The sequence below is a fragment of the Pholcus phalangioides genome, unplaced genomic scaffold (genome assembly GCF_987345545.1).
Source record: "Pholcus phalangioides strain wild (caught in Gottingen) unplaced genomic scaffold, Ppha-v1.0 ptg000003l_1, whole genome shotgun sequence".
Taxonomy (NCBI): Eukaryota; Metazoa; Arthropoda; class Arachnida; order Araneae; family Pholcidae; genus Pholcus; species Pholcus phalangioides.
In genome coordinates, this window is record NW_028301596.1 from 34,422,502 (window position 1) to 34,446,675 (window position 24,174).

The 24,174-nt window shown below is 35.5% G+C and overlaps 1 protein-coding gene across 6 annotated transcripts in view; it reads left to right on the forward strand.

The window, feature by feature from the left end:
* LOC149088447 (transducin-like enhancer protein 4) overlaps positions 1-24,174 on the forward strand; it is a 307,412-nt gene that overhangs the window by 190,761 nt on the left and 92,477 nt on the right. For 4 of the 6 annotated variants that reach the window (XM_089247536.1, XM_089247540.1, XM_089247535.1 and 1 more), the window contains 3 exons: positions 8,343-8,372; positions 13,760-14,045; positions 20,220-20,239. In XM_089247536.1, coding sequence (XP_089103662.1) covers positions 8,343-8,372; positions 13,760-14,045; positions 20,220-20,239 — 336 coding nt within the window. The remainder of the gene's footprint in view (positions 1-8,342; positions 8,373-13,759; positions 14,046-20,219; positions 20,240-24,174) is intronic. The other 2 variants (XM_089247539.1, XM_089247537.1) reach the window with 1 other exon arrangement.

Sequence of the window (24,174 nt, forward strand, 5' to 3'; positions counted from 1 at the left end):
ATTGTATCGTATTACAATGACTTGAAACATTGTATCGTATTACAATGACTTGAAACATTGTATCGTATTACAATGACTTGAAACATTGTATCGTATTACAATGACTTGAAACATTGTATCGCATAACAAAAAATGACTTGTAACATTTTATTACATAACGATGACTTGAAACAGCATGTCACATAATAATGACCTACAACAGTAAGTCCCATATAACAAAGAGTTCGAAAAGTATGTTCCATATAACAATGAATTGAAACAGCATGTCTCATTCAACAAAGACTTGAAAAGACAACAAAGACAAATTGAAAAGGTATGAATTACAAAAATAACTTGAAACAGTATGAGGCGGAAAAATGACTCGATACAGAACCCACCCCCACCATATTTCACTTGAATGCTTCACGTCTCTATTATTTCACAAAAAGTGTCTGTGGCTCCTTCCATCACATAGCACGGCTCTTCTCTCACTTGATTTCAACCCATGGCTTCTTTAGAATATACAAGGCCTTAAAGGGACTAGTATAAACCCCCCCCCCCCAATTGAGAATTGTTTGAGTATTTGCTGGAAAATTCTTTGATTTTTGGCATCCAACTGGAGATATATTTCGGTTCAGCTAAAACTTCATGAACTGAAGACATCTCGTGATGATGATGTAACCACTCGAGTGTATACTCAACTCTCCAAATTCGGATCCGATATACACTCAGGCTCCCGAAGATTGTTGATAAGTATTACTGTAAGACCAGTCGTGATCCAGGCTCTGTCCCAAGAGAAATATAAGCCTTTTACCCCGAGGTGTTGAAATAAGTATTACTGGTCTTTTTAATATAATGAAGAAATTTAAAACAAAGAAATAAGTAACAAGGATACCTCAAAAAAAAAATATATATATACATCCACAAAATACCGAAATGTGCACCATCTTTATCTCATCTCTAGTGTAGTAAAACTCGATTATAACGGCCTTGGTCGGCTCCTCGGTGATAATGGCAATAATCTGTGATCTGGACTGATTCCTGTAGAGAATAATGTTAATGAACCTTGCTTATAACGTCAATGAAAACCAACCACCTCGATTAAAACGACAAATTTTTCGTCACTTCAATTCCTAATCTCTTTACTAGTATCAAGAATGAAGGGGTAATTTTCATAATTCATAAATTGTGATTTATGAATTCGACTATAAATATTCATCTTAAATGTTTCACTAGTTCTTCCGCAATCCCCAACCCATGGGAAATAAATTTTAGAGGACTTCCGGTAACACGGCATTGCTCGTCAAGGGTCGTTTATAAGCAATATTTGGCGATTTTGGTGATATCCTGTATATATTATCTCAATTTCCCGCATTTTTTCTAGATCAAATATGGTCACCATGATCATAAAGGAATAAAACTTCATGCAAAATATTTGATTGTCTTCGATTATATCTTTTGTGAAAAGTGAAAAAGATCTTAAAAACGTCGAACTTAGTTTGTATCGACACCTCGGTTATAACGAAAAAATTTCGAGGAACCTTCGATGTCGTTATAATCGAGTTTGACTGTACCTTGATCAGCTTATGTATCTTTTTGGCTCTCTCGTTTAAGAGTTTAAAATGGATGATATTGCAGACATCTATCGCCTTGGAAGACACTCTCTCAGCCAATGAAGCTTTCTTTCTATAAAGAACTCTTTCTTATTTTCATCTCACTACTACTATCTCTCAGTACCGCAGAAAAAAATAATATAAATAAATGAAAGAAACGGAATATATGATGACTGACGACACCATGACAGGCTCTTGCTTCAAAACGGGAGGCCCAAACGAGATCTCAGAATCCATCCGTCTCGTCTCCAAGGGTCTTAAAAAGACTGCTGGATGTCTGTCTCTTTTTTCTGACAGCCTAAGAACATCGGTGAATATATAAGAAAAAAATATACAATATATATAGTCGAGTATTTTTCATTTTTTACGAAAAATTCCTTCCATTTTTTTTTTCCTTATATTTCTCAGAAATTTTCTTTACTAAAGTTTCGGAAACATTTCTCAAATTTTTCTTGTCACGAAAACGAGAACTTTACCCATTAACAAGTCAAACAAATCTCTTGAGTCATAACTATTGACTACTACTACTTCACCTGGTTCGTATTCTTCTGCGGAACTTCTAATGAATTGGTGCATGTTGGAATGTGCTTTTACGTGTTGTGATTTTTGTTTCTATGTAATGCTTGTTATAGTGCTGCCATCTACCTTTCAATTTATAAGTGAAATTATAATTATATTGACTGCAATTAGTGAGTTCATTGAAATGAGTTAAATGCACTTGCACATGAAAATTTGGTTTTGTTCTATAACAATATCATTCAAAAGGTTCTATTGCTGTTTTTTTTAATTGTACAGGATAGACGGAAAGTCGAAAACATATTTTAAAAATTAATAAAAATGAAGTCATAAGAAAATGCAGTTTCTATGAAAAAAAATTATTATCAAGGCATAGAATTCAGTCTTAATCTATTGAGAAATAGTTCAGATGTACACTGACATAAGGCATTGTGCCATAAAACTCGACATAACACAAAGAATGCGATACAAGCAGTGCGGAATTAATGTTTATCATGATTTGCGTCACATAAAACTATGAGTCACACTTCAATATGAGCACCCTTTGTAGCTTCGGCTACAGCTAAACGATGGTGTTTCACACAACTCACGTATCTGCTAACATGAACTGCGAAAGGGTGGTGATCACTGCTGTGATTCGTCTTCAATTCCTCAGTGTTAGTCATATGTGAGGTGTAAACTTTGCCTTTTACACATCCCTAGAGGAAGCAATGGGGCGAAAGTTAAATCTGTAGACCGATGTTGCCATAAAACGAAGTTCTATCTTGTCCAATCCATCGGTCTGAGAATTCCTGACTTTTAATTCCTTTTTATGCATAACTCGAGTATTTATGGTACAGCGTCATCTGCTAGCAAAATTTCAAAATATTTTTTCTTAATTTTTTTAAAAAAGAAATCCTACGCTATGATCCATAAATAAAGTCAGACTAAATATGTCCGAAGCTACAAACTGCACTTGGTGAGTTAGATGAAATTATCTTCGAATTTGCGTATAATACGCACATGCAATATCCCCTTTCTTTGAGAAAAATGCCATGCATTAATCCTGTAATATCACGGTATAATATCATTCTGTATCATCAATCACTATATCATGCAAAAATTAATTATTTTGATGCAAATCACACTTTTTTCAATGTCATTTGGTTGATTTTTGATAGTTTTAAAATTTGACATAGGCTTTTCGCTTGCCTTGTATATTTTAGAATACCTATTTTCATACCAATCTCTCAGAAAAGAAAAACCTACAGATAATACGAGATCTTTCATCTACGCCAATGCTTCCCAAAGTGGGCAGTATCGCCCCGTGGTGGGCGATGGAATGGGCCGAAGGGCGATAGAAGCTACGACTTTAACATAGGATCCTAAGGGTTCACTTGAGTTGGGGGCGATGAGAGGAAAAATATTTCTGATGAAGGGGGCGATGGAACAAAAAGTTTCAGTAACTGAAATCTACACCAATAAATCCGTGTTTCTTTTACGTGGATTATAACCAGAGAATCGTGGTAATTAGGCCGAAATTGCAAACTATTTTAAACCTAAAAATATTTCTTTTCCGTTATACATCATGCTTTTCACGATATCTTCTGGAAAATATTGAAAACCAAAAATGTTTGTCTTCCAGAAAAAAAAAAAAAAAAAAATATTCAAAATGCAGTCTAGGTCTGCGTAAAAGCTCAATGCCTTTGTCGTTTCCATAAGTCTGAACAACAATATTCAGAAACGTGTTCAGCTTTTTTCCAGCAGATAAATCCGCTCTTCCCCGACCATAAAGAAAACGTCAGCCATTTTAAATTCTTCGTCCCGATCCGATTGTGCATCAATAATAAATATTTTCATATTCATGAATTTATTTATTTATATTTTTTCTGTCAGTCGTGCTGCGGCAGATCACGCGTCGGGAAGTCTCCCTTGTGGATTGGAATGGTCTTTCTCCTTCATAACCCAAGATCATCAGAACATATACATATTGTTTTCTTTATTCTTTTGGATGTATACTTGGTGTTTTCTGACGTTCGAAATGTTTTGAGTAGTTGCAGAGAGCCTGGGTGTAGGTGTGTCAATTCGAGTACTTTAGTAGAGATACTGCCATGTGTTATTCAAATGAGAGGTTATTTAATTCAAAATCGAAATGAATTTAGTTTCGGCAATCCCTCACTGTAAAGGGGTGATTTTTCTTGAAAGTGAAGTTGGCTTAGGCAGGTATTACAATATAAAAGTTTGATAAAAGACCTTTCACAAAACTTGGAAAAAACAACCGATAAGCCAATCTCTAGAATGTAACCGTTTGACGCTTATTGATTGCATTTTCCAAGTTTTATAATAGAATGCTTATCAATCTGTTATAGTGTAATCCTGGCCTTAGAAACTTGTCTTCCAACCTAATTCAGCTCACTTGTTCAGGCATATGTAAAAGATATCAATATCAAAGTTTTCATTCGTGTTTGAAACAAAGAAGAATGCAAGTAGGTGTGTGTGTGTGTGTTGGTATGACTTAGATTTGTCCTTATAATTAGCTGGAATTCGATTGCAATACCAAAACTAAAATATTTTTGGGATATTGTGGATTTAAATTGCCGGAGGACACATTTTTATGAAATTATCTTGTAAACGTGTCTAAAAACCGGGTTCATCTAACCAATTTACGCATAATATCAGAGTTAATTCACACTCATATTTGATTTTTTTCCCTCACTTGAGCTTCAAATACCATTAATCAAAATGATAAAAATAATTAAACTTCTCAATTAAAACCAGAACACTGTACCTTCAGTTATCATACGCAGCAGTATAGTATTTTTTCACCTTTACCCCTTGCAGAGCGTTTGAAATAACTTCCATATTCTAAGCCTAGAGATCTTCTTGGATCAATATTATGTTTTAAGGCAGTGATAGGCAAACTTTTCTTGAAGCGGGCCAAAAAACAAAAAGGAAAGCATTTTGTGAGCCGATAACATTCTGACATTGATTTATAATTGGGATTTTTTTATGCTCCCATATTTTGCATATGCAGAAAAATGGAATACCCCCCCCCTCAGATGATTTTTTTAACACTGAAATTAAAAATGTCTATGCTATATTTTTTTATCTCCGGCGGGCCGGATGGAACCTCTAAGTCGTGTTCATCACTGTTTTAAGCCATCCTTAACGTATCTGTGTTCTGAGAATCACCTGGAAAATAGAAAAATACAATACAATAAAAAAAATACAATAAAAAAATTCAATGTCATTTGGTTGATTTTTGATAGTTTTAAAATTTGACATAGGCTTTTCGCTTGCCTTGTAAGTTTAGAGCACAGGCCTTCAGCTGTTTTCAAGTCATGTGCACCATGAGAATCACGAGAAGGACACCCTTATGCTCAAATTAAAATTAGTATGTTGCAGGACTGTACAAATCCCCTAAACTTTGCCTGACTTAAAATGATACATTTCATATCAAAATATATAATATGCTAGTGTCGAGCATGTGGTTGAAAAATGACCAGTCATAATTTTTTATATGCCCCCGTGCATGTTCGGTAATAGATTTGACCAACCCTTGTATGTTGCCACTCTATGAATGCAACCTAAATAGAGGTGTTTCAAAGGTCGATTTATTTTTTGTGAGTATGAAATCAATCTTAAGCATCAAGCACTCTTTGTGGTCTTCCGGTGAGCAATTCAGTGTTCGCGGGTAACAGATTGATGATACCTTGTCTAGAAAAACCTTTGAAAACAATCCCCGTTCTAGAGAAATTTTAAAAAAAAAACCGTATTCTTCTTTCAAAGAACCTCCTCAAATAATATAATGTGCGCAAAATTACTTGAGCTCTAGTAGTTGCACTGCTAATCATTACTATTTATCGTGAAAGTTCTAGCGTCTCAAAAACCTCAAGATTCCGCGGAGTTTGATTAAGAAACTCTGCAGTACTGTATGCATATAATACGCATACCATCTAAATATTTAGTCAACATGTATAAGCTACGTAAATGAGTCTGAAAATTTAATTAGAATAAAATTCAGTCAAACTATAATCAACCAAAAAATATGTATTTTCTACAGCAACTACAGTACTGTATAAAAATGCTTTTCTGTGGATGCATCTTTGCATAAATGCCTAGATATTTACTACAAAAACGGGGAGAGAAGAATCGTCGATACCGACATAGCATATGTTTTACCTCCGAATTATTGCACCGCCGCTTGACAAAAAAATAAATAAAGAAATGAAAATGTTTCAAGAAATGCCACAAGAAAACATGACAGAAATAGAAATGACAGGAAAAAGAGGAAAATAACAGGCATAAAAAAAATCAAATAAATGTATAAAAAAAATTGTAATATCCAAAAATAAAGGGACGGCATGTACAAAAAAAAAAAAATAGAGAAGAGCGTTACGCTCAGAGAATTTAAAAACATATACGCATGTACGTATGGAATGGAGGTTGTATTTTTGAAGGCAAAAAAAAAAATGAAATAAAATAAAAATGTATAAATAAAATGAGTAGACTTAGGGTGGGGTTGAAATGCGACTCAAAAGAGCATGCGAGGAATTTTCGATTGCCAATAGCTCTTACAATACCCAGATCACGGAACACATGAACTTGGAATAAAATATATATATGTATGTGGAATAAGAGAAGTATAAAGTACAAAAAAAAGTACAGCTTTTTGGGGGGGGGGCCTGTGTGTGTATGTCTGTCTCTCGCGCCCCTTCGCCCCCGCTGTATACGTATGTGTCTTGCAAGAGAAGCTCTTCTTAAGAAATTCTCCTCTTTCTCCGTCGTCGAATCCTTCCTCTTGTTACCTCCTCTGCCTCCTCTCACTCGTATCTCCTTAGAAAACTACTGAACCCGAACTCGTAGAGTTTCAATTCCTATATTTAACGTCTCCTCGCTATATCCAAAAAGTGCATTTTAGATTCTAGCGAAGCGAAAGCAAATTGTGAGCCTTCACATCGCTGCTACCCATAAGCATAAATATCAATGCCTCTCTCTATGTCTCTCTCTTTTTTTTTTTGCTCTTGTCCCCTCACGCAGATGGAGGGTTAGAAGATTTTTTTATTTATTTTTTTTGATGGAAGCTGTAGGGTAAAGTACCATGGTTGGATGATTACTTAAAGCAGAGGAACAAAAAAAAATTTTTTTTTTTATCCTAAGGAAAAAAAAAATGATTCGAAGAAGCAAGAAGATGAGAAGAAGGAGCAAGAGAAGAAGCTAAAAGTTCTTTAGCGTGTGTAAGGGTTAAGCAGTAAAGTTCAGAACAGCGTATCTTGAGGAAATGGGAACATAAAAAGAGAATGATACCAAAAAAGGGGGAAGAAAAATTTACATATATACATACATACATAAAAAAAGTCGTGTATGCTTTTTGATAAGGTAAAAAGCTGATATCAAAGAAGTGAAGGATTAAAACAGTCATTGAGAAGTTCTCCGGAAGATTTCTAGAAAACTGAAATTTATCTTGGAATTTTTTTTTTTTTTTTTTGTGTGTCATTTCCGATCATATTTTAAAAAAACAAATCTTAAGGAAAAAGTTTTAGTTTATTTTTCCTATTTCATTTTTTTGTGTTTAATTAAATGATATTTTTATTATCTTGCATGAAGATATGTTAAAACATATCATTATGCAACACAAACTTATGCATTATAGAGGGAAATATTGACCAAACTAACTCGGGCCAGATTTTTCGGTTATATGAGTAACTTTGTCAAATTAAAACCTTGACCCCAATTTTTGCGTTTCTTAAAAGTCTGCAAAATCAACAAATTTTTCCATACGATCGTGGTTTACACCGATTTTGTAGAAAAATCTGAGTTTTGCTAGTTCAAGAAAAAAATTGTTGAAACTCCTGCCAATAGGTGACGCTGCGTAGTCTTGTTTCTTTGATAATATGCAAATTTAATCCCCTCTAAGAGACTATGGAAATCAACAACTGGCGAAAGAACAAATTCTTCCTAGATAATAGAGAATGTGAATTTGAATACGGTTTTGTTTTCGCATTATTATGACTTTTTGAAAGACTGCTATTGACACTGGTAGAATAGGCACATTTGATGAAATTGCTGTGTAACGTTCACGTTGTTTCACGTCAAATTATTGTATGTAAAATATATAAATTACATGTGTTATAATCATATATTTTATTCTGCTTTCTATATATTCTGTACTCATTTGCATGAATAGATATTCTTTTCCCTCTTCTAACATTTTCTTTTTTATATATGCTATCTATTTTTTTTTATTTCTTCTAGCAACAACATTCTGGAATCGCTCATCTAATGGTTAGTAATATTATGTTTCTACCTCATTCTAATCTTAAAAAACTTCGCTTTTTTTTTTCTCGTTAGAAAAACATTTGCTGCTTATGTTTACTTTCACACACACTTCTTTCTTCCATTTCCAATTCAACGATTAACATGGAAAATTGTTCATTGTTATGATTATAATCTGTCAAGAAATTATATAACACAATTTTTTTAAGAATTTATTCGGTAGAATATTTAGAAAAAGGGGCATATTCAGTCGACGCTGCTTATTAGAATCGTGGAAAGTGTTGTCATTCAGGTATTGTTATCACTTTGCAAAGAACAGAACGAACCAATATCATAGCATGGGAAAAAATCCTTTTTCGTTATCGGAACTTCAGATAATGTTATCATGTTTTAAATGTTATCGTTAAGGTGGTTTTTTTTGGAGTATTTTGAAGCTGCGGTTTAACGAAACTTATTTTTCTTATTACGCTGTAAATTATCAGGCTGCAAAACTATGTTGGAGGCTAGGAGGTTTTGTTCCCCCCCCCCCTCCCTTGTTGACAAAAATTTCTGTACTTAATGTCGTAATCGGTTCGTTCCATTGGCTATGATCCATGTATGTGTGGAGTTGCTTTTGCAATGGCCTTCTTATAGTGAAGGCGAATGTATGTCGGATATGTATGACCCCTTTCCTTCAGCCTTATCAGCTTAATTTTTTTTTCCGAGAGACTTTCTCAAGAGATCTATGAAACATATTGTACGTTTAAAAAAAACATAGCAAATCGTGATATATATGTGGCAGTTCCATTGCTTTACAATGGCTGAATAACAGAAACGCAGGATTTTAGCTCAAATAAAAAGTCCCGCTTTAGAATATAATTTAAAAAATTGAACGATCAAACATTTTGCAACGAATTGTGAGCAAAAGAAAAACAGAGTGGTAACGATACCCGTTTATCATAAGTCACATTCGATCAAACGGAATGTATGGTCACCGTACTTGCAAAACGGAACTTTTTTAGCTATAATTATCATTCTGTTATTGTTATCAGAAACCATGAGTCCTGGTGCGACTTTATTAAGCGGCGTGGACTGTATTAAAAACTCCTCAAGAACTCGTGTATCTATAATTTCATATTCATGCGTTCTAGTCAAAACTAATGTTTTGTCAGTACTAACTCTTATACTAGATGCTAAAAAGAAAATTGATTCCAGAAAATATTTAAGTATTCATGAACGTATTTGGTCTTCGAATGACGAATAACCCGCACGCAATCTGCACAGACAGAGAGATACTAGCATCTTATTCCAGCTAATTGTTAGTTATTTATTTTACTGCAACGGTAATGAATGATGGTAACGTTGGGAACAACTCGGAATTGAGAAACAAAATAAGGACAAAGCACACACACTCACTCCCTACCAAAAGTAATTGATTCCTAGATCTTTTCTTGTTTTCCTTCCATTTTGAACTGTGTGAGAATATTCTTGCGCTTTATTCCATAGTCCTAATGTTTACTGTTATGAATGAACATAATTGGAATCTGTAAAGAAGGGAAAATAATTAGTGAAAGAGGGGGAAAAAACTCATTACTGTATATGAGCTTCACTGCATAGATAAATTGCTTGTAAAAAAGCAAACGCACAGGAGAAAACGTGTGTACCTGAATTTTTCAAATGACATGCATCATAGCTATTCTTAGCGATTCCTAGCTGAAACCTAGATGTCATTTGGTCTATTAATTTCATCGTGTTCATTAGAATTTCGAATCAAGTTCTAGTTGCAGTTCTAAAACAATATAACCATTACTCATTATTCGAAGCAAAGTAAATTTCATGAGTAATTTATGATATTAATGAAACTGAACCATTCACAAGTTTCTTCCCCGACGAAATTGTCCACTGTAAGGTTATAACCTTATTCTTGATGGTCATTTAAAGGAATGTATAACTTTTATACCAATTATCGGGAGTTCATTATTAAAGCTCATTCAATATAAGACTTATTAAGACATATTTCACAATCGGATAACTCTGACGAAATTGAATCTGGCTATTAAAATTCAGGCTTTAGAATTATTGTCTAAATTTATGATCTAATGTAACTCAAATAAAAAAGTGTAATTTACTGTTATCACCGTGTTAAAGAAAATTGACGTTTTTTTAAATTATTTCCCTCAATCTGCACAGAAAGAGAAATACTAGCATCTTATTCCAGTTGATCATTAATTATTATTTTGCTAACTTCTGAAAAGTACTGTATTCGATACAGTCAGCGCCGCATATTAGAATCACTGATAATGTTATCATTCGGATATTGCGGTCACTTTTGCAAAGAATGGAGTGGACCAATATCATAACATGGAAAAAAATTCGTTTATATTTATCGGGACTTCGGATAGTGTTACCATTTCTTATCTCTCCTCTCTCGAAAGTTTTTTGCTAAAGTTTAACGAAACTTATTTTTTTCCATCTAAGTTATCATTATGAGGTTGCCATAGAATGTAGGAAGCCTTCATGTACGTGTGAAGATGCTTTTGTAATGTCCTGTGGCGAATATATAGCCAAAAAAAAAAACCTTTTCTTCAGTTCTTGATCAGTTTCTTTCTGCTGACCAGATCCAAATTTATTTTTTCGGGGGACTTTCTGAAAGGATCTATAAAACGTGTTGCACATTGAAAAAAATATATTCGTAATTCCTGATATACATTCGACAGTTCCACATTCTAACTCTTCACAATATCTGAACAACATAAGTGCAGGATTCTAGCTCAAAGGAAAAAAAACAGTCCCGAAAAAAAAATGGAACGTTTGAACATTTTGCAACTTATATTGGAAAGAAAAACAAAGTTGTCTCGTGTTTTACCAACACCCAGGTCTCGTTCGAACAAACGGGGTATGTGGTCACCGTACTTGGAAACGGGACTTTTTCGGATATAGTTATTCGGTTTGTGTTATCTGAAACCCTAAGTCCCGATGTGATCACATCAAGTAACGTGGACTGTACATGGATTCTTTTCAAAATGATTCGTACTATTTTATTTGCTTATCGACTTGGAACCAAATTTTTCAGACACGTGCAGTTCATAATTGACAACATTCAGCGACCAATTTATCGCATGAGTTAAAAACAAAATTGGATTCAAGTGAATATTTCTCCTAATGTACGAATTATAGTCGCGTCGAAGGATAAAAACGAATAAAAATACGAAGATAATTGAACAAGGCAATCTCCACCGACTGCATTAGCTTTTATTTTTATGTATTTCATTTTAATATAATATAACTAATCTAATATATTCATAACTTCGGTGAAGTGCGGTTTACAGACGGTTAAGTTCTAACCGTTTCACTCGTTTCTGCGGGAATTTGCGCGAGGGAAAGTAGTTCTGGGATTACAAGCAAAACTATTTATTATCCTTTTGAGAAAGTAATTCGGAGAAAATCATCGCAATTCCCTGATGGCCCTTGCGCGAGCTAAAAGAGATTTTGAATTTGCCATCCGCTAAGCTACTTGTGCCTGCTATCGGTGCTGCTGGGAATCACTAATCCTATAGTATAATTACTTCAGAGAGAGAGAGGGAGTGGATACCTCTCCCCCCCCCCCTTTCCTAAAAGGGTTATTGGTTCTGTTTTCTTCATCTTCTTATTCCAGTCGACGACATTCTTTCTACCAAGATGAAACATTCCACTCTCCTTTGGCGATTATGTTGACGAAAGAAACGAGCCAAATTCATCAATTTAGCAAAAAAAAGCAGGATTTCATTCTTTATAAGTGCATATAAACTTATGATTGATTGGTTACAACTGAGGGTTATAAACTTATTGATTCAGAACTGAGAGGATGTATTCAGTTTTGCAATTTAAAGTGATATTGAGAAAAATAACTGTACTGCTGAGGCACACAGTGGAAAAATAACTAATTTTTTTTTAAATATTTTTTGATGTTGGCTGAATGATGTAGTGATATTTGTTTTATCACTGTCACAAATCAGATACTTCAAGTGCCACATCATTAAAAAATGAAGTAATTATCATGTAAATTTTTGATAGTTCATTTTAACTTAAATTAAAGCTTAAAACAAAGGTAATAGTTCTTTTCAATAATTATTTAGTGCACAATGAGCTAATTTACCTGGTACTTGAAAGCTTCATCAGCACTGTACACTTGCGATAAAAATAAAAAATATTAATACTCAAACATGTTAAATGATAAGTGAAAGGGTTAAGAAAGCATTATAATTTTTGCTGCAAAGAGATAATTATAGAGATAACTATAGATACACTCTAACGACATGCTAAAACAACGTTTGTTTGTTGTTTTGTTTTTTAATTTTCCGTGAAACTGTTTTTGAAGTTACCTCCCTCTGGCTCTCAGCTACAGATAAATATGCACAGCTGAGTCATATTGCCATGACTACCTTCTTTTAATTTTTTGACATCAACTACTACAATTGTACTTAACCGTATATGCACATCGTACACAATCCTCTGTGGAATTTCTAACGAATCGGCACGTGCCGGAATGTGTTCCCCGAGTGCATGTGCAGCCTTTTGAGTATTCATGTCGTCAGAGTTCAGTGCTTGTTTTGTGTTTTTGCTGTTGCTGCCATCTTTCTTCCAAATTTTTATGTGAAGATAGTAAATGCTTGAATTTTCAAGTTATGTAAAAACCGTGTTGTAAAGCTGTCTTCTTTCTGCATGGAGACTTTTTCAAATGGGACACCCGCTCGCATCCATGCCTCTAAGGTGGATTCGATTCCACACAAGGGCAGTTGAATTTTCTCTCTTTTTCCAAATTCATCTTCGCATCAGCCAGCTGTTAAAAACCTTCGTATGGATAGCGGAGAGTGAGTGGCATCATCTCCGGAAGGTGATTATAGCCTTTCTTGGAGACATGGAACATTCAAAAGCGTTAATACGACGCATCTCGTGGCTCTTAGATGTCTGTAAACAGAGAAAATATCATGTAATTCTCTTTATCGATAATTCTCTTGCCATCTCCAGACTTGATCCTAGTACACCACAATTAGACCCAACTAGAACACGGTCTTCTGTAGATCTTCCACTACGCGATTTCCAGCAGCTACTGAATGGACTGCGGTTGATCTGAAATTCCCCAGGTGAATGTTTTCGAGCTGCATGAACGGTTAAATAGGCAGTCTGAATGAATGAATAAACAAATGAATATAACAATTAATGAACACTAAATTAATATAACAATTTTCCATCTCTCTCTTATTCTGTCACTTCCAGGCCATCTTTTTTGCATAAAACCGTATTTTGGATATAATTTTGTAGTGTTATTAATGTGATTCACCTGTCATAATATTTCCTCGTGATGATGTTGATATCTATCGGGAAGTTCTTATCATTATCATTTATATATCTTTGTTTTTCTTCTTTTTTTATTCTAGCAACAGATGCATGCGCAGCAGCTACCTCCTCACGCGCACGCGCCACCTTTGCCGATGATGCCACACGCGGCCGCGATGGCCGGACTACAGCCTCCTACCCTACCGCCCAGCAGCGCGGCCGGCCTGCTGGCCCTCTCGAGTTCCTTGGCCGCCAGCGCTAATCCGGCCGCCCACTTGTCTGCCGCGGCTGCGGCCGCCGTGGCCGCTGCGGCCTCGACTTCTTCCTCTTCGTCCTCATCCTCGGCTCTCAAAGAGCATTCCAGGGAAGAGAAAAGAAGCTCTAGTGGTAAGAATCATAGAATATTGACCACTACTTTATTTAATTACTGTTCATATATTAACAACAACGCTACAACCAATTAATCATACGTATTTTAATAATATACAGCAAGAGAGCTCAGCCTTTTAAGGAGTCCGAACCATTTCGTTTGTTCAAAAACGTGTCGCAGGGCACCTGAAGGATTTGGAAACGTTCCGCGGGCTCCTCAAGTGATCTGGAACTGTGCCACGGGCCGCTAAAATGATCCAGAAATGCATGAAGGGTCATTTAATCGAAGTGAGAATGTGACATGAGCCTCATAAGTTTTCCCGAGATGTGCCGCGGACCACTTAAGGGAATTACGAATATGCCTTGGGCCACTCAATTGATCTAGAACAGCGCTTCAGGTCACTAGAGTGATCTTTATGTGTGCCGCGGGTCACTGAAGGGATATGTGAAGATTACTTGGGGCAGATTTACGCACATTTGGAACATGCGAACAGCACCCCAGATCACTTAAACGAATTGAATGAATGAACACCAGAACTTTGCCACTTAAATGAACTGAAAAATGTGCCACCGTCTACTTAATTGATGTAAGAATTGGCCGCAGACCACTTGAGTGATATGGAACAGCGCTCCAGATTACTTGAGTGATATGGAACAGCGCTCCAGATTACTTGAGTGATCTTTAAATATGGCACGGGCCACTTAACCAGAAATGTTCTGAGAATCACTTAATTCTCAATACAGAAGGCGCACTTCAGGTAATCAGGACCAGGTAAATGGCGTTTAGTTCATTTTCACAAAATAATATTTGAGGTCCCGGGCGAAATCAGATGACTCCGACCGTGATGTCGCAATGCATGAGCCTACCCGGCCTCGTATTTTCGGCTGATTTCGGACCCCAAAATATAATTTCGCCCGGGGGCATATCGTCCTATTGAAAAGGCTCAGGACTCCGAAGGCCAATTCGTCCGTGAGTTGAACATGTACAATGTATAGCATATATATATATATATATTATATATATAATCAAAACCTTCCCCATTTTCTTTTAAAAAAATACTTCCAAAGTAATATTGATTGACATAAATTGTATTCATTTTTGATTAATCATTCAGGAGGAATCTCGCAGCCATAAATCAAAATTTGGAATGAGTTTATTTCAAATTTTCAAAAAAACAAAAATTCAAATAATCCTAAATAATGATTGAACTCCACAATTTTTTTGTATATAAAAATCATTTTAAGATCCATCACCAATGATATCTAGAACATCAATATAAGTCAGAATTCCTCTGATGAATGGTCACTGATGATCATTCCGGATGATATCCCATTGTGACATGTACGAACTTTCTTTACTACACACGGATTAAAGAAGAGGGAGGGCTTCTAAAAATTTTTTTCACTAAATCTCCTCATTCAGATTTCTTAAGAGAGAAATGAAACAAAGAAAGAAAAACAGAAAGGGTACAGGGATGGTACTAAGACCGTATAGTGTAATCTGATTCCAATGTAATACTGTCCAAGGGGTTTTTCCAAAAAAGATTGATAGAACAAAATCGGATTACTAAATCTGGCAAAATAAAATAAAAAATTATATATATTTCCTTTTTTTTCCTTTTTTTTTGGATCCGAAACTATATTTTTTTACTTCCTCCTCCTCCTCATCCCTGTGTCTTATAAGTTTCATTTTTGATGTTGTTGCTTCTGCTTCTTTGTGTAGATCAGTGTCTCATCCGATTTTCAATCCCTTCTAATAATTTTTTTTCTCTATTTTAAAATTTTTTTTCCAGTTTATTTCATATATATTTTTCAATCGATTATTTTCTTCTTTCCGTATATATATATATATATATATATATAAGAAATACTGTACTTTCGGATAATTTGATAGCGAGTAATCTTCCTTATTTCCTGATTTTTTTTTCTGAAAAAAGGAAAAAATGTAGTTTTAGCTGGAATTTTCCAGAGTGTGTGAGGATGTTGTATATATATCCTGGAGATAGGATGAAGGATGGAATGGCTTTGGGTTCTTCCCGTCCTTGCTTGGAATTGTCATGGCTAAAACCTCCAAAACATAGTTTCACTTACTTTCCATAGTGTCTTTTTATATTTTTCTTTCTATTTATTTCAATTTTTATTTATCCATTTGTTTCTTTGTCTATTTGTTCTTCCGTGTGTTGTTGGAAAAGATTTTCTGGAGAAACGGGAAATTCCATCTTGTGATTGAAAGGAGGAGGAGGAGAAAGAAATGATGTTTATTGGGCTTGAGTTTCTTTTTTGTAGTATAAGGTACAAGCCCCGATATTTTCGTGTTTTTTTTTCTGGTTTTTCTTTAACCGATTGAACAATTCTTTTTATCTTCAAAAGAATTTTATGACAATCTATTTCTTTGATTTAGGGAAAACATTAAGTTTTTAGTTTTGATTTTTAAATATAAATCTCTGGTGTGGGGAAATGATTAATTACTTGATGCGATCCATTAAGACTCGAGAAGTACAAAAAATAATAATATTATACTAGAAAAGAACTCTAACATATCAAATTACTGCCTCAGTGTTTTATAGTAAAAAAAGAGAAAAATTATAAAATTAATTTCATAAAATAGTATTATTATAAATAAGTTTTAGGTGTTCTAATAAAATTTCTTTAATTTTGACATTTAATGTATTTCGATTTTATCATGAAATAATTTGTAAAAATTTTTTATGAATTTAAAAAATATATGTTTCAAAAATATAATTGAATTGAACATTTTCTAGACTTGTGATTCATAACTAGACAACACGATTTTATATTAATGATTTTGACTCTATTTATAATAGTTGTACTGTCTATTTTATAATTTAGCGGATTTGAAAATTTTTATTATTACAGAAAAATACTGTATTTGACATGTTCATCATGCGATGCATAACATAAAAGGGAAAAATGATAGAATTAATTTCATGACACTATTTGATGAAGTTTTAATTCAATTTTTGTTTATTTCAATTCATTTTTTATATTTAAATGACTGATTTTATTTAAATTTTTCTCAAAATGTTTTAAATTTTCTCTTTGAATTTTTCATTAATTTTCATTAAATTTTCTTTTCCAATTCCAAGGATATATTTATTCTTCTTCTTTTCTTATTTCAATGATACTTTCAAACATTTTTTTCTTATTTCAGTGATAATTTTATTCAATTCTTTTTTTGCAGTTTTAATCATACTTTTATTTAACTTCTCTCCAAAATTTAAAAGTATTTTTTGTTCAGATTTATTATTTTTTTAATTTAAAACATCTTGTAATTTTTTTTTTTCAAATTGCTAATGTAAAACAGTTAAAGTAATTTTTTTTCCTAAATGTCACAAAATTCATTTTTTTATGAAACAGAAGAATTCAGTACTGCTATGTAATAACACTTTCAATTTTTTTTTCAAATTTTTATAATAATTAATAAAAATTAATGGTAATATTTTTTTATTTTACGTCATCCAAAAAAACATTGCCGTATAAATAATACATAAATAATTAATTTTATTTTTTATGACTTCAAATTTCTTGAAATAATCATTCATGAAAATTCAAAAATTTACCAAAATCCAAGACGTTTCATGTTGTAATGCATAAGAAATGTTAAAATTATAATATTTATTTTTCAAAAGAAATCAAAATTACGGTAATGAATGCTTACAATAATAAAGTTGAGTCTCTTATCTGCGGTAATTGCTGGAAGGAGAATTCTCGGTAGAAATGCCATTCTTGTATACGAATATACTCCTTTCGGTTTTAGCGTACTACAGATTATCATATGGATTGTTTGTATTTGTATTAATCTCACGTTTAATTCAAATTTTCTCAGTAATGACACACAGATACGAATTCTTTTGTACGATGTCAAAACATTCCTCCCATCATCGGCACAATTTCAAACCCATTTCAAATTACCTCCCGTGCACATCTCAACTTGATATTTCCCCTTGTTTGTTGTGGAGAAAAGTAAGATTGGGATGAGAGAAACATTTTTGCCTTTTTTCCTCTCCTCTCTCTACATCTTCATAACTCAGGGTGTTTGCATTTCCTTCTGCAGTAAATATTTAATGTTTTCCTCCCTCTTTCTCTCTTACATACTCGCATATAGAATGAGAACTTTTGTTTGGTAAGATACAGAAAGAGGGTAGGTTGTACATAGAGAGCAAAGAGTGGGAATGCTGTGAAACATTATGGTTCACTATGGTTCACTTTCTTCTTCTTACATCATCTTTTGAGAGATGTGTATACGTATACACCGAGCGGTTTTCGCTCTTGTGTTTGTGTGTATGTGCAATGTGGCTATGCATATTTCATAATCTCGTGTTATTGTTGAGAATTTCTACAATTCGGTAAAACCTGTTTGCCTCCCAGTGAGAGTGTATTCCTCCGCCATTCTCTCTAACTCTCTTTCTCCAACCTTTTATGGCATGTCTGGTGGCGAGTAACTTCCCATGCTTTCCAAGTCGGATATATTCCTATTGCTGGAATCCACGGTGACTGTGTAAACGACGCCTTCGCCTCTTACTCTCTGGGAAACGAACGAGTTTCGGGTGTAGTTGTGTCTTCTCCCAGCACGCGCAATACAAGTCCTGTCTCCTTCTATGCTTCTCAGTCTCCTTCTGAGAGAAGGTTCTTCTTCCAAAAACGGAACACACACATTCAATATTTGAGCCAGCCGAAAAATTCATTTCGCACATGCATTAGAATTGTTTGTTTTTCCTAGGCGGAGCCAAAATTCTCTCTCTCTCTCGCTGAGTTTGGCTATGTAAATGTTTTTGCCGAAGAATCTACGCCGATCTAAGATGATGTGTCACTCCCTGAGATATGAGAAGCTACTTCTCTTCCTCATTTCTGTATACATATACATACTTATGTACATATACACACATACCCATACACATATATATATATATATATATATATATGTGCTCGTATATCGAGAAACTCATACATAAGTTTTATGTGTTGTGTGTATATGCAATATGTATATGTAAAAGGTTTTCCTCCCTTTCTAGTTTCAAGGATGTAATCCATTCGCCCGTTTTAGCTATGAACTGAATACTGAAAGCGTATTCTGTATCTGTATTAATCGCAGTTCGTTTTATGGTAGAGGGTGGCCATTTTTCTTGCGAACGAGAAATTTACAGACAGATTCTGTGTACTCGTGAGCATGTGAATTGTGATATCTTCCGTGTTCACAAATGGAAAAGCACCACGTGAAGCTTGTATCGTGTGTAATTGAATCGGATGGAACCACTGTCGAAACTGGTATTATATTACAGTGATTCTCAACCTCAGGAGACTATTCATATGCCTCGTGTAGTCCCACGATATTTTAAAAGGACTTGTTAACAGGAAGCCTTGGGAGATGGCTAAAGGGCCCCCAAAGAGTTGCGAAAAAAAATTCAGACGTGAAAATTTTTTTTATTTTTTGAAATATTGTGAAATAAAAGTGTGGAAGAACTGCTGCCCAATTGCGCCAGAGAATCTTAACGCATTGGTCTCATGCTGTCACGACTCTCATGTCCATGGAGAAAGACCTACATGATGAGATCTGGTGCTATGATTTTCAAGAGCAAGGTAGGCTTTTTCCCGAAGCCTCATAATGTTTAGACGGCCTAGCAGAGAACCTCCTCAAGAGGGAAGCTCCATGAACTATGGGTCAATAGATCAATTTTGTTTACATTTTTTTCACTATGGGGCTGGGGGATGGATGGGAAAGTGGGGGAAGCACAAGAAGAAAATATGGTCCACAGGGACCATGACCGAAAAAGGGTTAAGAAACACTGCTATATCATGCCCGCGGCGGCGGTGGGATCCCCCGTATGGGAGAATGAAAACTTTTGTGTTTATATGTGTACTTTTGGGTAATTGAAATGGGTCTGATGGTACAGCCGCCATTTTTCCCCACCGATACCGATCAACCGCACGGATTTCTGAATGTATATAACCACAGAAGACCTGCACCTACTTCAAGACAATCCACTGGCTCACTACTCCTGAATTGTGTCCCAGTGGGTGGATTGATTACGGTTAGAAAAAAAATTAAAAAATCAATATTTTCGTGCATTATGTACTTCATTTTCAGTTTTATAATAATTTTCTTGTTTGTAATTATGTTTCTTGTTAATAGTTTTTTTTCTTTATTTTCTTTTCTAATATGCTATCATGAAGCTTTAAACGAAGAAAGACAGGTGAGTTGTTTGTTTCATTAAAAATCAAATTTTTTTATCGGTATAATTTTGTAAGCTTTAAAAAGGATTTTATGATTCATTTTCATTTTCATTGGTACGTCGTAATGCTCTTTTGACCCTTTAACTGGCACATAGCAGAAATCACTATTTTTTTTTATTAAGTTATTATTAATCACGTTTTTATTATTAGTATTATTATTATTAAGTCAGCTTTCTTACTATTTTCAGCAGATGCAACGTAAGGTAATATAGCAAGGGTGCCCAACCTCCGGTACACAACACGTTAAATGCCGAATGGCTGGCCATATTTCCTTCATAAAAATGCGGGAAATCGGCATCCGTACGGGATATGATCAATCATCGCAACTAAAGAAAATTGCCAAAATCCAGTAAAAGTGCCAATTACGGCAAAAAAAAATTTCAAATGCCAGTGAAAATGACAATTACAGCCAAAAATAATCAAAAATAAATAAAGTTGTCAATATCACAGCTAAAAAATTGTCAAAGGCAAGTAATGTTTGCCGTCAATCGCTAAAATTGTCAATACCAGGAAATAGAAGGCTAATGCAAATGGCGATAGGTAAAAATGTAATTCATCAAAAACAAAAAAAAATACATGTCTGACAAATACGCGAGATGAATACATTTATATCACTATAATTATTTATGATACAGGCATAAGTTCCGTAATATAGTTTATAAATCATAAAAATAATCTTTCTTTTTGATTTCAAAAACTCAAGTAAACCTTATAGAAAATAAGAGAAAAATGGGGCATTTTCAAAAAAAAGTTGCGACGGTCAAAGTTACGGAAATATGTCCAGTAAACTATATGTCATGTATTATACATGAGTGAAAATGTAGCGCGTATATACTAGGCATATTGCTTTGTACAAAGGTTTTTAACGGCTGGCTGATGCGAAAATATATTTTGGAAAGAGAAAATTCAACTGCTCCTGCAGGGAATTGAACCTACGTCCGTTCACTTTCCGGGTGAACGCACTATACTACAGAAGCAACGAAAATATCTCAATCCTTCCTTTCTCTCTTTCCAAAATATATCTTCGCATCACACGCAGCCAGCTGTTATGGATAGCGGAGAGTGACATCGCCCTCGGATAAGTCGCCATCTGGTGGCATTGTCAGCAATTGTGAGCTTTGGCCTGAGTTAGGTCCGACGGTCAATGTACGGTCCCCGTTCAGTACACATGAGCTCCAAGGAAAGATTGAGGTATTCGTTGCCTCTGTAGTCTAGGGCGTTCACCCGGAAAATGAAAGGAAGTGGGTTCGATTCCCCGCAGGGGCAGTTGAATTTCTTCTCTTGTCCGAAATATATCTTCGCATCAGCCAACTGTTAAAAACCTTTGTATGGATAGCTGAAAGTTACATCATCCTCGTATAATGCTTTATGTCGAAGAAGAACTGCATATCTGCCCCCCCCCCACGCTGGCCGGAAAGGTTGTGTGTCCAAGGAAAAAGCGTTCTAACGACAAATTAGCTTTACGAAATATCTGCGTTTGTCATTGCTAAATAAGACTTTTAGGAAAACGAGATATCTTGTCAAGGCCGGTGAGAGTGTAAAAAAAAATATTTGCATTTTTTGTTTTCATTTTATATCATTAATTTATAATCATAAGCAACATAATGACGCATACGACGATTAAATGCTTTGTCTAAGTTGATAAATTACGGTTCATACTTGGTACCTTAAAGGTTAATGTATCGCTTAATCCCAACACTTCATCATTTAGAATAGTAATGATTTATTATTCGCGTTGATGTTGGGGATCACGATGATGATTATTATCACACTTTAGCGTGGTATAACCGTCATAGCGATATAATAACACCCCCCCCCCTCGCCGAGTGAGTGGAAATTCCTGGAATATCCAAAACCCGGATAGATCTGGGGAACTGAGAGAAACTCATCAAGAACTGAAGGAAAGGGGTTTTTTTTTCCTCTTTTAATACATTTGCCTTCAATAAAGGAAGACCAAAAACAGCTCCACGTGTGCATGGATCATAGTGAATATTACAGACATGACCACTGACAGGCCAGAGAGACCATCTTGGGATGGTTTGCTCTCTTTCCCAAAGTGATGGATGGTCTCGGATGCCAATATTTTTTCTCTTCGGCAGTGCGTTTACTAAAACTGGAACAATACACGGCGAATACTGCAGACTAATTACGACAGTTATTATGGAAACGTTTGTAAACGACAGGGGAAGGGAGGAGAGATCACCACTTTTAGCCTCCTACATAGTCTTAAACGGATAAGTCTTAAGCTTATCGAACGGATAACGATAAGTTACGGGGAAAAAATAAGTTTGGTTAAACCTCAGCATCAGAATGCGCAAAAAAAAAAAAAACTTTCGACGGAAAAAATTGATAGCATTGTCCGAACTCCCGGCTAAAAACGGTTTCTGAACGTGCCGTTCTTTGTAAAAATAATAACAATACCCGAATGATAACATTATCTGTGATTCTAATAAGTGGCGTCGACTGTATCTGGGCTTGTCATTGCTAAAATAAGAGGCTTTCAAGGGAGCGAGATATCTCGTCAATGCTGGGTGTGAGCGTAAAAAAAAAATATTTGTACTTTTTTTTATTTTATATAATGAATTTATCATTAAATTGCCCCGTAATCAACATAATGACGCACACGTCGACGAACGTTGCGTCCAAATTGATAAATCACTGTTCATACTTCGTGTCTTAAAGTTTAGCGAATCGCCTAATCCAAACACTTCATCATTCAGAATAGTAATGATTTATTATTTGCCTTAACGGGGGAGGGAGGAGGGGAGGAAAGGGGGGATCACGATAATGATGATAATTATCGCAGTTTAGCGTGGTGTAACCATCATCACGATATAGCGCGTAATATGCGTGCAATTTATGATTTCCCCGCGCCTGTCCGACCGAGGTTCGAGTGGAAATTCCTGGAATAGCCGAAACCCGGATGGAAGGTCTGTTCCCGTATCCGCGGCGTTGGGGGATTCTTCCACCTACACACACACACACACACACTGTAAGTTTGAAAAGGAGATGCGAACTACCATCCTTTACAACCGAAACTAGGTGGAATCGCAACTCACGCATACAGGCTCGATTAAACCAAATGCGATGGATATTGTATTTGGGAAAGTGGAAAAAGGGGGGGGGTTCATAGACGGATATATCCGTGAATACCTTCAAGCTGAGCTGGGGCGTTTTGCTGCAAGTTACTACTGTACTCCCACTCCCCTCCCATCCATCCTTTGCATTTGTTTCGCTTTTGAATAGTGCTGAGGAAGAGAGAGAGAGAGAGAGAGAGTTAGTTCTCCTGAGAGACGGTATGAATGAGTTCATACATGTACGAGGCGAGGCATATACAGTGCCTGTCACCTCAAAGATTAAAGGGAAGCCTCGTACTGTATACTGCTGTTTGTTGTTGCTGCTGCTGCTCCTTCTTCGTCTCGCCATCCTCGTCCACCCATCAAGAGCAATGCTTGATGCCGTTGGAATTGAGGGTGAATCTCCGTGTGGTACTTACTCTCTTCTCCCTTCTCTATCTCCCTTTAACCCTCTGGAGGACTCTCTCTTTGAGAGCGAGAGAGAGAGAGAGAGAGATTCACCCGGGAGCGGTCATCAAACATTCAGAGAATGTTTCCTCGCGATCAAAGCAAGCTGTTTCTGGCTACGAATCTCGTCCACCGATGAGAGAGTGAGGTTGGTACAGAGGTGGTTATATAAGCGAATGCTCTCTCACTCAGACTCAGATAAGAGGTGGACCGAGGGGTGGCAGGTCGGAAAACACCATCCCCTCTCCCTCTCTCTCCCTCTCTCTAGTACTATATCTAGCTCTCGGCCATGAGACAGATACAGAACACGTTGGGGGTGGCCCTTAGTGTGGTAGCGGTGCTTTGAAATTCCTGTCTCCAATTCCATTCCG